Raw genomic sequence first — 15,694 nt, 5'->3', positions numbered from 1 at the left:
CCCCCAATGTTTGTGGCGTTTGTGTTAACTATTCTTAAATGCAGAGATTGACGTTCGCCAAACAGGATGATGGTCTGTTTTGTGACAGGTATAGTATTAAAATCCTTATGTATGTATGTTGAACTTCGTTTGCACCATACGTAGCCAACCGTGCTTATGCCACTGGCCACAGCAATTCTGCCCAATATTGCACCGTAGATATTTGCAAAGGGAGAAGACATTGCCAAATAAGCTCTAAGACTGTCAAAATGTAGATGCATGGTATTGCATAGCATAACACACCATGGTGTGACCCACCATAATGATAAACGAGAGAGTTGAACTTAGGAATCTAGACTACACATGTGTGCATGTGTAGTGACATTGAATGAGTCACTGTAGCGCGTGGCGCTGGGAGATTGGTAGACAATGGAATTGGGGGTAGCAGCCCGTCCTACCAGTTGGATCCGTTTTTGAAGAAGTCTGACATGTGTACTTTAAAGTCATGAGACAGGCTTTCCTAGGCAAAGCGTAATCATTACTATTGGTGATAATAGGGTAACACCTGTTATACGAATACAACTATAATTAATCCGTACAGCACCGCATGCATCAATGTTAATGAACTATAGGTACACTTCCAGATTTGAAGCTTTCGCGACTGCAAGGATTACTCTTTGTTTTGTTCGGTAAAGTCACGTAGGTAAAAAAATCTATATTAAATCACGACGTTTCGGGCGCAACACAAGCGTCCGTCATCAGGTGGGGACAAACAGCGAAGACCGTTGCTGAGATATGTCAAAGACATCGCTACTGTAAGTCAGGAATGACATCCTTTACGGATGGGATCAGATCATGAATTTTTGTACTGTATTGAACCGGACCTGGATCTTGTGTTTGATTAGAATTTTGGAAATCTTTTTGGTAACGCCAGCAATGTATGGTAACGTGATGATTTTGATCGGAGTATCAGGTGGTTCATATTCTTGATTCTTTCGGTAAAGTCACGTTGAAGGGAAACAATAAAATAATAAAATATATATATAATACTAGCGGTACCCGGCGTCGCCCGGGTGAAAAAGGCAGACACACACATGGAACACACAGACATCGACCCAGACACATAGAAACACATCGACTAAGACGCACACACACACTTTTGGTTAAACCCAGGATGGATAGTTAGCAGGCCAGCCTAAATGTTTCTAACCGGCGAAGATGTTCCATTAGGGGAGTGCACGTTTCTCAAGCATAGAGAAGGTAGGGAATTACCGTGGCCGAGAAGACCTGGAGCTTCATGCGGAGTGAGAGACCAGGTAGCTTCCACACAGCTTAACGCAGCCGATGAAAAGATATTGCCGCTCGACTGATTTGGAGTGAGACCTCTGGTGTTAAACCGGAGCTGGTCATGAGCACACTGGCCAGGTATGGGAATCTCTCCAATCTCTCCACAACTGCTGCATCAGCAATTGTGAGTTGTGGGGGTGGATTGTCCGATGGTACAAAATACCCAGCCAGGTGCTTAGATTTGATGGAGCTGATGGTAAGGCCCCACCTCTTAGTGCCAAGCTCCAGGTTCAGCAGCAGTGCCTCAAAGTCCTCCTCTGAGTGAGCAGCATTCACCAGAGCATCGGCATACATTACATGGTTGATCAATAGGGAGCCATCCCTTGACCGTACCCGGGCATCGATCAGCCTCCCATTGTATCTGTACCATATGGTAATTCCTCTGGTACAGCCATTGAAGGCTTCACGAACTACGTAGTCAAAAGATATGTTAAATAATGTGGGAGCCAGAGGACATCCCTGTCACACCCCAAGGTGTAGAGAGAATGGCTCTGACTGACGGCCACGTAGTTTGACGCGGGGCCGCTCACCATCATGAAGGTCCTTAAGGATCGTGAGCAAAGGGTGAGGGACTCCGAAAGTATGAAGAACAACCCAGAGGCCAGGCCTACTGATGGTATCATAAGCCTTGACCAGGTCAATAAAGCACACACATTTACTCACACGCACACATGGATTTACAGACACGCAAAGAAATGGACTTACACGGACTCACATGGAGCCACGGACACAAAGCGACTAACACACATGCCCATGGACTGACACACACAGACATATCGACTCGCACACACAAACACATGGACTTACACACACACATATGGACTCACACACGCATAGACATCCACTTTAGATACACACACATGGAGTTACACACACATATATGGATGTAGACACATACAGCGACACACACACACATGGACTCACACACAGATATACGTGGACTCACAGACACATTGACGTAAACACACATATGTACTTACACACACATATCGACTAAGACACACACACATGGACTTACACACACATACATAGACTGACACACACATTGCCCTACACACACACATACACATATTGACTGTGTCACACAGACATCTACTTTAGATACACACACATGGATTAACACACACATATCGACTCACACACGCATTGACTTACACACACACAAATCGAGTGACACACACACACAAATGTATGGACTTACACACACATGTGGACTAACAAACACACATATGGACTGACACATACACATCGACGTGCACAGCAATCCCCAATGATGGCACAGCTATCAGTATCGCAGTACTACGTTTGAGTAAATAGCGTGACGTGAGCAATCGAAACAATAGAAATGCATTGAAGAAATAAGCAGAAATAAGTGTAAATTAAAGAGCAGCAGTACGCACAGGTAAGTTGAGAAGCAGGCTACAGTCTAGATTATAGACTGGCAGTACGCCGACTCAATGACATAAGCATTGCGACAGTCGACATTAAAAGCTGGCAATACAGGCAGCAGCTGAAAAAGCAGAGTACAGTCGACATGAAAGGCTGGCAGTACACTGAGTGAGGTAAAGAAGCAGGCAACAGAGTATAGACTGGCATACACTGAGAATGGTCAAAAGGAAAATTAGCAGTGTAGGTAATAGACGGTAATTAATCAGCAGGCAGCAGGCCACATGACAGACTGGCAGTAGACCGCCGCAGCATGATAAAAGCACAGCTAAAAAAGGGAATATTTATCAACCTAATCATCAAAAAGTAGTGTTGTGCACACAAAGATTATTATTGTAATATCTGACAACGTATTTGTTTCATGATAGTAAACAATGAACCTGAGTTCTTATCTGCACACAAAGATTATTATTGTAATATCTGCCAACTTATTAGTTTAATAATAGTAAACAATGAAGGTGAGTTGTTATCTGCACACAACAATTGTTTGTAATATCTGCCAACTTATTAGTTTCTTAATAGTAAGTAATGAACCAGAGTTGCTATGTGCACACAAAGATTATTATTGTAATATCTGGCAGCGTATTTGTTTCATAATAGTAAGCAATGAAGCAGAGTTATTATCTGCACACAAACATAATTATTGCAATATCTGGCAACCAATTAGTTTCAAAATAGTAAACAATGAACCAGAGTTCTTATGTGCACACAAATATTATTATTGTAATATTTGGGAACGTATTGTTTAATAAGAGTAAGCAATGAACCTGAGTTATTATCTGCACACAAACATTATTATTGTAATATTTGTCAACTTATTTGTTTAATAGCGTAAGAAGCAAGGACATTTGTACTTACCAGAGGCTTGGTCAAACCTAAGCCCGTGCGGAGCCCCCGTCCTCGCCTACATTGCAGAGGCAGTGGAGGTGGCAGGGGAGGTGGCACGTTGGCAGGCTGGGGGCTGGGCCACTACCCCCACAGCCATTCCCCCGCCCGTGCAAGAATAATGTTATCTAAGCACTATAATATTATTATCTACGGACTCTGTAGTAGAAACTGGACGCATCGTGTTGGGGGGGGGGGCGAAGAGGACATCAGACTGTGGTGAAAACTCCGCAGCGTGATGTGTATATTTATTGCATGTTAAATGAGTAAAATGAAATGTCCCCCGTGAGCTGGACCGAAGGCGCATCACTTGACAGGGTCTGCCCCCCCCCCCCCCCCAGGCAATTGTCGTCAGTTGGTACGGTCGATGTCGCGCAATAAGTAAATAATGAAAAAAAGAATGCCACAAATGTGTTAATTAAACCGCTTTAAAGTTTACGGATGACAAAACGGAATAGCCTATTCCCACCGCGTTGCTTAGGGCGTCGTGCCTGGCAAATGTTTTTGGTCGTAAACGCCACCGTCCGAGAGCCAAATCCCCCACAAGCGCGAGCGAGCGGAGACTTTTATATATAAGAAAGCTTTAAATCAAAATTTATCAGGTGGTTGTTTCTGTATGGTGGGAGAAACAGCTTGGTGGATAGTACGGTCAGAGTATCCGTTCATCTTGAGGGCCAGGTTGTACATGTTTTAATTCACTGGCCAGGTGGTGTTGGTCAGAGATGCAATGAGCCCTATGGTATAGTGTTTTAAAGAGGGGATTCTTTTGAGCTGGGTGGTGGTGGGAATCAGGCTTCAAGTAGGAATCTGTGTGGGTGGACTTCCTGTAAACAGAATGTCCCAAAGAGCCATCAGGCCTCCTCTCAAACAGAATATATAGGTACACTGCGTTAATTTAGTTTATTAAAGTATTGATGTAGTTTCATATGTGCCAAGTAAACTGTGCTTGTTATGGATAGACTGAACCCCGCCAAAAGAATGTGGATGAGCGTCACCCCACTTGAGTAGAGAGACGTGTTTTAATTAACGCGTCGCAATTCAGCCACGACTCAATAATTTTTTTGAACATTCTGGAGATTGTAGCGGCCACTTGTGACTGTGGGGGACAATTCAATCCATTATAGACAACACATGCATCGAAAATATTGATTCTTATCGATGTGATGATAATAATTGATTACTGATTATGAGAATGGATGATTGATGATGATGTATTCGTCCATCTATGATGAGCATGTAAGAATCTGCATGAATCCATGCATCTTTTACACTACAGTACACATGTTATTTCATAATTTTATATATTCCATAGCCTATGATTTTGGCAGCGGTGCCGCACTGCTTCACACATTGCTGCTATGAACTATGAACCCAGCCACTTTAGAGTGTGATGTCTAAACCGTTCGTGTTCCCCCTCCAACCCACAGTGACCACCTTGGTGAGGTATGAAGGCCTCCCGCCACACAGCTTGGCATTAAGGTCTTCAGCGTTGGATTGGAAATGGGCTGCAAATGCAATTTAATTCTGACCGTCAAGGGTGGAAATGGGATGAAATCGCCAGGGAAAGCTGTATGTGCCGAGATTAGCGAGGCGAAAACATTTTTTTATACCAGGGGTCAAGTGAGCCTCAAAATATGTTTTATTTGATAGGGCACATAGAGAAAAGTCACGTTTAATAGGTGATAATATCTCTATTATTGCCTTTTTAATAATGAACAAAAAGGGTCTTCTATTGGCTTCACAGTGGCCCCGAGACCTCGCCGAGGCACAAATCAGACTGTGGCGTTACAGCGGCTTCGAATATGAACAACTTAAAATGTTTTCTTCATTAGGCAATTGACGTTGAAAGAATCATTATATATGTATTTTTTAACACAATTTTTTCTAGAAGTATATTTTTTATTAGAAAAATAATTTATCTCCAGCTGCTTAGTGGGGCGGTGCCCCAACGCCCCTAGTGGGCGAACTGCGCCCGGATATCGGCATCATGAGACGAAGTTTCCATTAGAATCTCTCTCAGAATAGTGAAACCCTGAGAGTCAAAAAGCGGCCCACGGAAGCAGATATCACAGAGTTACCTCTGAGATCCATTCACTTGACCTGGTCCACACACAGCAGAGGACAACACTTTCCCATTCACTCTACAATATGACTCATGCTTGCCACATGACGGTCAACCCGATATTTAAATTCGGGATTTAACCGAATTAAACGCAGAAGACTTATTTTTGTAATTATGTCGGTCCTTCCTTTACTGTTATAACAATTTCATGTTGTAACGCGATGCACAGTATTCGCTCACTCACATAGAAAACGACTCCGAGGTGCAAGGAACTACAGACAAGGCAGGAACACAATGAACTGGTGCCAACAATTGCCCAAGCTCTGCGATCCTCTATGTATTAAGGTGTTATCGGCCAGTTAATGATTCTTTAAGTTTAGGAAGAAACCGGAGCACCCGGAGAAAAACAATGCGTGCGAAGGGGAAACATTATCTTGTATAGACGGTACAGGTGAAGTCCACATTTTCGCTCTACTGCCTTCTCCTGGAAAGCCAAGGTATGAGACCTCAACGCTCACTGGAAGGGAGTTTCACAACATTTGTGCGTTCCGGCAACCCGTGCCTCCACATTGATGGATTACATTTCACTTGCGTAGCCACCACCGCCCGGCAGGGACAGACGCATCCTTGGAAAAACACTGACATAAAGAGGAACACATGGATCAGACAACATACGCATTACAGAGCCAACAAATTGACTGAAAAGTGGGCTCAGGCAGGGCACGTCGCTATTAGGGATGATGGCCGGTGGTCGAGACAAACAACACAGGGGCAGCCAAAGTAAAGCCAAACACGCTCCATGAAAACTTCCGCTGCTGGGATGCGGTGATGAAATGAGCTCGTGTGTAGTTGTTGGATGCATCGTTACATCGCATGCATGACCATGAGAGATGGTGAAGGATTTGGGAAGGCTTCATCCAGCAGTGGATTGATGTTTGCTGCTGATGATCTCCATATATATAAAAGGCAAAGTTGTGAATGTGTGTGTGTTCAAAATGTTTAGCGTACTTCCTGACATGCAGCAAACTTGAAATTTGCCATGTGGGTACTTTCCAAACTGTACACCATGCAAAAATTATAAAAATACACTTTTTGGGGGGGGGGGGGGAGCTCAATAATGCATATATTTTTTGCACGGCAAGTGAGCTGTGACGTCAAATCTGTCACGTGACCTTCGCATGTGGAAGCGTAACGCATTGTAGTGTAGCGGTTAGCGCGCCGCGCTACGAATCCGGCGACCCGAGTTCAATTCCCGCTCACGGCCACCACCGGTGACGATTATTTTAACCGGTCCTAGGCCTCCCCTAGGTCGACTCAGTCTCAAACGAGTAACTGCTGTGGTGTGTGAACATCGCCACTGGGGAGACAAAGGCGGCCGGGCGTCGTGAATCTAAGTCCCGGGCGAAGCCGGGTAGTAAAGCTAGCACATTATATAACATGGTACCAAGCCACGTCCAAGTGTCAAATCGGAAAAGAAAAAAAATAAACTCGCTTGAGTGCTTAGCAGCAACGGACCGATGACAACACATGCTCCAATTAGTGCTTACACTTACAGGTAAGAGATATTATTCGTGGTGGAAATCTCTTATTCCGATGTACATGGTAAGCCTGTTTATTAATCCACTGCTGGATTTGGGTCTCCACACGGCGCGCAATTCGTTGGGGATTTTTGACGATCATTCACTATTCGGCTCCGTGCAGGTTAGTGACCGTGGGGAGCATAGGCGTTGGAACATAGAAGTGCATTTACAACAAATTAATTTGCTGCACTCTTCTCGGCTGCCTACAACGTAGTCCGCAGCCCATAACACCAGGTTAGTACTGTCGCAGCCTATAACACTTTTTAGAACTCGCCAGACAGACGCCCATCTGAGATTTAGAGATCTGAACAAAATCGTGCACATTCAGGACGATTTGGTCATATGCTGTATTATTATATATTTAAAAAATGTATAACGGATTATGTTTTTAGAGTCTATGTGTGCTGGGTATATTCTTTCGAACAAAACACGATGACAATGTGATGAATGGACGATAGATAATAATTGGTGATTTATTCAGTAATGTCGTTCTACTAATAACATCCAATGCATTTTCATTATTATCACTGCTTTTCTATTGTCATCGTCTGCCCTTGCAATTTAGGGAGCCGTACGGAGTGACATGACATGGGGGCAGGAGGATGAGCTATATGTAATGAGATATTGAATGATGCGAAAATCGCATTTAATTTTCAGCGGGGCAAACACACACTCACACACACTCACACACACACTTGCTGTAAATCAATAGAGCGGGGAATAGAAAAAAATGCGGCTGTTATCACCTGCCCATGCAAGTGTGCTCCGTGCTCAATCGGAAGGTTGCGAGTTCAAATCCGAGGTCGATTAAAATCAGTACCACTTTGTGGGAGGCCTACAGCGATGGATTTAATTGTCACTGCTATGGAAATACGATTATGACAAAATCACTCTGAATGGGCCCAATCTCAAAGCTAAGCAGGTTTTAGCCTGCTTGGATGGACTACACTTGTGCATAACACCGGGTGTCTTTAAAGCTGTAGAACAGCGCAGCAATACATTGCTATACTTTAGTTATTAGCACCAGCATCTATGCTCCCCGCATTCACTAACCCACACTCACCAGTTTATCGTGAATAATGGCCAACAATGATTTCCTCACGTCTGGCGTGAGGAGGCCCTCGTCCAGCAGTGACATGGACGTGGGAATACGGCAGTTCCACCACCGACAACGGATGTGAGCGAGACACCTTTGACCTCACTGACTATACGCACAAGCATAACATCCCTCGATGCAGCAGCCCTTATGTCTAAGCGCTAATTGGAGCGTGTGTTGACATCGGCTGCTGCTAGGCGCTAATACGGGCTGCGCTCACTCTTGAATTAACGCTTCTGTTTCCCCAAGGGGCATTTGTTGGTGGAATTTACACAGCCACGATATATCCACTGGTGGATGAAGACATCCTTAAGCCGTCGCCATATCTCACTGTCCCGAGCTCTTGCAAATCGGCGTATGTCATTGTTCCACGGTGGGCGTCCTGCCTGACGTGTTCTCTCCTTTGGCTTGCCACTTCGTCGTTTCTCTTAGGGGCCGTTCATAAATGACGTCACGCACTTAGGGGGGTCGGTCAGACATTTGTGACGATGTATGACGAGGGGGGGGGGTTGAGAAATCTGACGTCACATCAAAATGCGCAACTTTCAATAAATAAATAATTGTTATAACAACACTCTTACAACATCAGAGTGCAGCGCCACATTAAATACGCACTACAATGACAATAGTTTAAAGCGATTTGAAGCATGTTTTATTTTCAAAATGTAAATATGGTTTTTGGGGGGGGGGCAGAGCTTTGTGACGTCATATTTGAGGGGGAGGGGGTTGAATTTGTAACGCTGTGTGACGAGGGGGGGGGGGGGTCAAAAATCGTCCAAAATCGCGTGACGTCATTTATGGACGGCCCCTTACCACAGGCCATCATCCCTCAAATGGTGTCCTGCCCAAGCCCACTTTTGTAACAGTCAAAATGTCACCTTTAACCTGCGTATTTTTTCTAATGTATGTTGTATTTAAAAGTCTAAAGTCTAAATGCCAAGCATGATTTCCCCATGTCTGTAAGGCTCAACCAGTCCCACCCGTACCGAAGGGGCCTCTCCGTCTCTCTGACGTTATCCCGGTCCGCCGCTCATGTAGCCCCGCCCACTGCTCAGGTAGCCCCGCCCACTCTTTCGAGGACACTGCCCTGTGCCCGCTTCTTGAGTCGAGCATGCCGCCAAAAGATTTGTAAACCCGGAGAGAAAATCCGAACTTTCACGGTAGCTTCATGGGGCACACCGGCAGAGTCTTCAGTAACCATAGGGACTGTCCCGGTTAAACCAGGACATTCCATAACTTAATTAGCATTATTTGGCGTTGTAAAATTATCACGCATTTTGTCCGTCTCTAAAAATTACAACAGCACCCGCCACCTCTGGTGACCTCTTCCAAATGGCAATGAATGGCTAAGCACGACCCTATACCCATTCCTGCATTCGGGGAGAAGATTATCCCTCTTTAATAATACAGTAGGGCCCGCACTGCAAAGCATATGGCTCAATGAGATGTGGGTGGAATGATCGCGTGGCGAGGGACCCGAGGGTGGTGGGGAGGTGGTTGGGGGGGTGGAGAGTAGCCGGGAGGTCGTTGTGATGAGGGCCTTTCACTCCTTACCCCCACCATAATCCCAAAAGCCCCCCCCCTACCCGCTCTCCATCTCCTAGCTGAGAACCCCAGCTTTTGTGCGACACATGCGCAGATGTGCCGCTGATCTCTCAAGTGGGTTCTGCGCTACAGGCACTACAAGCTCAGTGTGCGTGTGTGTCTCTCCATATATAAGACGTGCTGAGGTGTGCTAGCAGTTCCAGATAAGATCATCACCACCACTACTCCTACACATCCATCAAGTGACTCATCTACCAGGTGACCCAGCAAAGGCACCTGCAGGTGATCTCCCTCTCCGCGCCACGATCACGTTGGTCAGACAGGAGGAATGGCGAATTTTGACTTCGGAGACATCAGTGCGCAAAAATTCCTCGAGATTTGGAATCGCTTTGACGCCGACAGTGAGTGTTGATTGGGCTCAAAGCCCATCCATACACGAACATGCGCACGCACCCACATTGCTTTTCGCTTTACCATTAGTGGGAGTAGTGGGGCTGGTGGTGTGAATGTATGTGATGATTTTTGTGGTACTGATTGTGAGAACGTAAGTTCCACTTAATTGCGCGGTTATCAGACTTAATGTGCCGATTTTACGCTTCAACGTCGCCTACATATTCTCAGTCGTTTGACGGCGTTGATGGAGGACCGTTGTTTGAAATGTTGACTCGTATGCACGTTAAATAGAGACGGACAATTCCGGTTTTGTAATTGGCGAACGCGCGCGCGTGTGGCATTGTTTGCCGGGTTTTATACGATATACAAGCGCACAAGCGCTGGCCTGTGGAAGCAAAGGGTTGGTGGAACAGGCTTATTTGTGAAATTCCCCCCCCCTAAAAAAAAAGTCGGCTGGGCTAAGGTGCTCGGGAAAGTGCAGTACATCAAGTAGGCTTTGTGCAGACCTTTGAGTGTTATACCCTCGTATGCGTGTGTTTTCTTCGGGTATTCCATTCAACCCGACACGCAAGACACTCGGCGCAAAGAAACTGGCCAAACATCCCCATGCAGGGAAAAAACTATTGAGAGACTCAGTAATGCTTTTCTGTATAAGTACATTACATTTTGATTGTCGCTGTATTATTTCGAATAATACAATGTAGGCTAAGGTTCAGACATGAAATGAGCATCTCTAAAGGTGTCCAATTATATTTAGCTATATTAATTATTAATTGCTGTTTACAAGTAGAGACACGCGTTGCCATACCTCTCCGTATCTATGGCGGTGGTTGACTGCTCACACCACTAGGTGTGTGTGTTAATTGACCACGCAAAGTGCCGCTTTTGTTGGAACAATTGCAACACACGCGTCCTCATCGGCCACCACATCAACAGGAGCACTGCCGGATTTGCTCGTTCGCCAGATTCTTTACCATTGTATAAATGCATTGCTCAAATAAACACTCGTTACAGATATTACTGTAATAGTTAATTAATCTTGTAACGCGCACAGTATTCGTTCACTGTCCAAGAGCGATAGCGACTCAGAGACGAGCGGAAAGGCAGCAGCCAGGTGGTGAGCCGGCGCCAACAATTTCCAAAGTTCTGCGGTCCTCTATATATTACGGTGTTATCGGCCAATTAATAAGTGTTTAGACACGTGGAAGGAGCACCTGGAGAAAACTCATTCGTGCAAAGGGGCACCACTCTATCCCAATACAGATGTAAAAAGTGAAGTCCACATTTGCTATACCGCAATCTCCTGGCAAGCTAGGATATATATAACCCTTTGTTAAACCATTGCTGGATGAAGGCCTTATCACGATGTGCTGCTGATCGAGATAATTGTTGACCATACTTTACCACGCTGATCAATAAGCTGTATTAATCCAGCAGTCGATTCGCTGGTACGGCGAGTGGATTTTGTCATTGTTGTAGTTGTAAAATTTTCATTAAGTTACCGCAAATTAATATACACTTATTTGAAAACCGAACACCATCAGCAAGTGGCGTGGAACTGTTAAGAAACTTAAAACCATCGCCTATTATCAATAGGCGATGGTTTTAAGTTACTTAATAAAAATTATTCGAGCATAGTTCCGTCCTCAAAGGGCGGGAAGCAGGAATAATAACGCGTGAAAAAACATTGTGAACACACATTGGCAGAGGCCACTTGTTTGAGTTAAAACAGCGATAACTGCTCTCGAAAAATGCAGTAGTCATTGCATACAGCCTGCGCGTTTGCGCCGTAAATCCACGTTTGCATACCGAATTGCACAATTGTGGTTATGCCACTGCGTAGTGTTTTATTCATTCGGGGAGTAGGGAGGGGAGCAGTGGCGCAGTGGTTAGCTCACCTCGCTCTGAACCAGAGGAGTCGTACAACCATAGCTGCCACTGCTATCCTGTGGCCTGAAATTAAAAATATTGCTATAGATTACCGACGTATGAACTTATTATGTATTTTGATTATAGTGCGCTGCTACTGCTATTGTTAATCCGGCTGTTATGGATTGACTTATGCAGCTAGCGAAGGACGCTAGGTTTAGTGATGTGTGTTGTGTGTGTCGCTATTGTAAACTTTTAATCACATTTGTTGCGAAAACTGTTACGTTGTTTGCATAGCATTGTTTTAGTAAGTCTTAGAGGGGATTAGTTTGGCCCGATTTTTTTTATTTAGTATAGATTTATACTTAAAATTTCTCTATTGTATTATGATTGTTATTGGGATCAAACATCGAAATGGAATTTTTTGCACTTTTTGTACGCAGCATGGACGGGTTGTGCTTTTTCTGTAGGATTTCAATGTTTACGTATATGATGTTTAGAATTGTGTACAATGAATTTTAGGTGTATCTTGTAATTTTATTGTTGCGGTTGAACCCAAATCAAGAGCCGAATGGCTCACAGGGTAAATTCTAATAAATAAAACGGAAACTGAAATAAATGAAATGAAACTGAAACCAGGGGGCAATTGAGTTGTGATCCCGGCCACGGCTAAGGGCTAACACGCCAGCGACGAGTGATATCTGAACCGAATCCCCAGCCATCCCCACCCACCCCCGCGCCGACACTCGCCAACCTTTACTGACCAGCGTGGTGAAGTATGGTCAAGCAACTCCCATTGACCGACGCTGCGTGGGGTGAGGCCTTTATTCAGCAGTGGATTGACAAACGGATGACCGCTTGGATAAGCCTTCATCCAGCAGTTGATAGAAACTTACAGATGACTATGATGATTATTACGTGCCATTGACGTCCGCCTCATCAAAGGAATGTATTCGTGTGAAATATGTATGTACGATGTTGAATTAAACCCTGGTTTTATGGGGAAAATCCCTTTATCTTAAGGAAAGCAGTGAACACAATTATTCAGTTCTGACAACTCGACCACTGGTGATGTACAGTGTATACCTAGCGTCAAAGAAGGGCATCTGGCAGGGTAAGCGCCACCACCGCCACCATTCCACATGGGCAGGGACATTCCGTAAATTGGCTGATGGGAAATGATCCTTATGGCGGTACCCTGGGGTACCAAATAATACAAAATGGCCGAAGCAATTAAATATTTTATTTCTGGGACTTTCCCAGGTGTGTACTTAACTAAGAATGACTGCATCACGGACATGCGAGAGCCGGGGTACTATGGTACCCCGGGGTACCGCCATAAGGTTCAATTGTTCAATTTAGACCGACCATAAGGTCGGGAAAATGCTCTGCTTACACTCTAGCGCACCTCCGATCAGCACGGTTGGTTATGTACGGTGCGAAATAAGTTCTACATACATACAATACACAGCAAATCGTGTAGCGAAGTTCATATTAAAGTCCGTGGCATGGGTGGCGTGGTTTTGTTGTAGTTGTGGTTAATTCGCGTCTGTGGCACTTTCGACATTGACTGCGAGCCTCGAGCATTGCCAGTGAATCCGAACGATCATATAGGTATCCTAATCCGAGCATCTGGGATCGACACTGAATCCTCATAATCATAGGGGTAACTTAGTGTGGCTATATGAGGCCCGGTAATTATTATGTAACTCCTAAGAATCATAAGGGAGCATTGTTTTCTCTCAGGATGCTTCAGGTATTAACAATGAATCCTAATAATCATACAAAATGTATGATACTGCATTGGTAGTGCACAAAAGCAAAACTAACACAAACTCAACACATTCGTCAATCACACTACCTTAAAGGAAACAAATATATATGTAACAGGCGCCTATTAATCAGGAAATTACCCTTTTTTCATAGCACACAGAGCATTATGTATTTGTCATTTCATGGCACTGTTGTTGACGAATGCGTTTATTTTTTTTTCTAATGATCTTAGAGTTACATAAGTGTGGCTCTAGGAGCCTTGGTGATTAACAAACCTAAGGAAGCCATTGGTCTAAAAAGCGGCCACCTTAGTTCGAGCCCAGGCTAACATCAGTGGCACGTAATATCTAAGCCAATCCCCCCCCCCACCACGCCTGCCTACATAATCATCGTCTCAAGGGCACTGTTGTTATAAAGTGATGACCACGTATACCAGTGTTTGACACACTGCGCTACGAACCGAAGCGGGCAAATTATTCAAACCCTGGCCAAATCTGAACTGGCTTTCCCCACCGCCACCCCCCCCCCCCTACCACAACGTTCACCAACCGGCACAGACAAACATGGTCGAGTATGGTCAAAACGAATGCGGCTCCTTGACCGACACAGTGTGGGGAGGCCCTCATCGAGCAAAGAACTGTACATTATTAACTTATTGCGGAATTACAATCGTAGCTGCTGTGCGTTGTTGTGACCACTCTGCGTCCTCGCATGCCGTTGACCTGACCACAGACGATAGTTATTCGTGAACACGAAACATTGATATCGTTTACACAAGTAGCCAGCGGCGGGCATAACAGGGTGGTGTTCACATGAAGCCAGATCCCGCGTGTGCCACCCTGCGCAGTTTTACTGACACGTGCCCGTGCATGATCATGTCACCCACGTGTGGGGATCGATTCTCGCGTTCCGATACCGATTTGTCGAGGAATGACGTGAGATTAATAATTGCGATGAAGACGATAACATTTTACTCTGATTGCAGCTCAGCCGTATATATTACCAGGGCTTAATTTCTCACTCTAGTTATTGCAGTATGCTGATCGTGGCCACAGTCACAGTGAGATGTGTACTGGATGTGGTGTGCCGGATGCGGGAATTGCTTCTATTAAATATGCAGTATTATACATGCAACGATTCACAGAATCAGAATATGTATTCATACTGGAGGAATCCGATGAGCTATAAAGATATTTTTTTTACAGAAGTCCACTAGGGGCGGGTATGAACGTAACAACAACAACAAACAACAACACGATAGTAGTGCAAAGTACAGGAAAGGTCAACAAATCACCCAAACACATACAGGCAAAGTTCACTGAGGTATTAACTTATTTTTAAGAAGCAACCTGGCCCCAAATGATAGCTCAACAAGGTGGTTTATCATGTGGACATTTATAGCAGCAAAATAATCTCAATGCATGTTTCTAAATGTGGAGGGAAAACCCCGAGGACCCGGAGAAAAAAATCAATGTGACCACGAGGAGAACATGCAAACTGCAAATATACAGGCGTCAGGGTCGGGATCGAACCCCCACCCTCCTGCATACACATGCGAGAAAGATAATGGCACACCACCGTGGCACCCCTTAAACAAATAAAGAAAGTATATACGTCCTAATTTCATAAATACCCAAGTTTGGAAAAGGTAGTAAAACAATAGCAACAACAATCCAAGACCACACCAAGACAACCCACAGGCCCCCGCTCTCTGCACCT

The 15,694-nt window shown here is 44.8% G+C and overlaps 1 protein-coding gene across 1 annotated transcript in view; it reads left to right on the top strand.

The window, feature by feature from the left end:
- Nucleotides 1-9,981: 9,981 nt before the first annotated feature.
- Nucleotides 9,982-15,694, top strand: part of LOC116946029 (secretagogin-like) — a 39,913-nt gene continuing 34,200 nt past the window's right edge. Inside the window, exon 1 of the mRNA XM_032960853.2 lies at nucleotides 9,982-10,341. Within this exon, the coding sequence (XP_032816744.1) occupies nucleotides 10,269-10,341 (73 nt within the window). The 5' untranslated portion in view covers nucleotides 9,982-10,268. The remainder of the gene's footprint in view (nucleotides 10,342-15,694) is intronic.

This window comes from Petromyzon marinus, chromosome 25, assembly GCF_048934315.1.
Source record: "Petromyzon marinus isolate PM22_M1 ecotype Great Lakes invasive population chromosome 25, UKy_Petmar_22M1.pri1.0, whole genome shotgun sequence".
Taxonomy (NCBI): Eukaryota; Metazoa; Chordata; class Hyperoartia; order Petromyzontiformes; family Petromyzontidae; genus Petromyzon; species Petromyzon marinus.
Note: the sequence above shows the minus strand (reverse complement) of the source record. Positions and strands in the feature narration are given on the sequence as shown.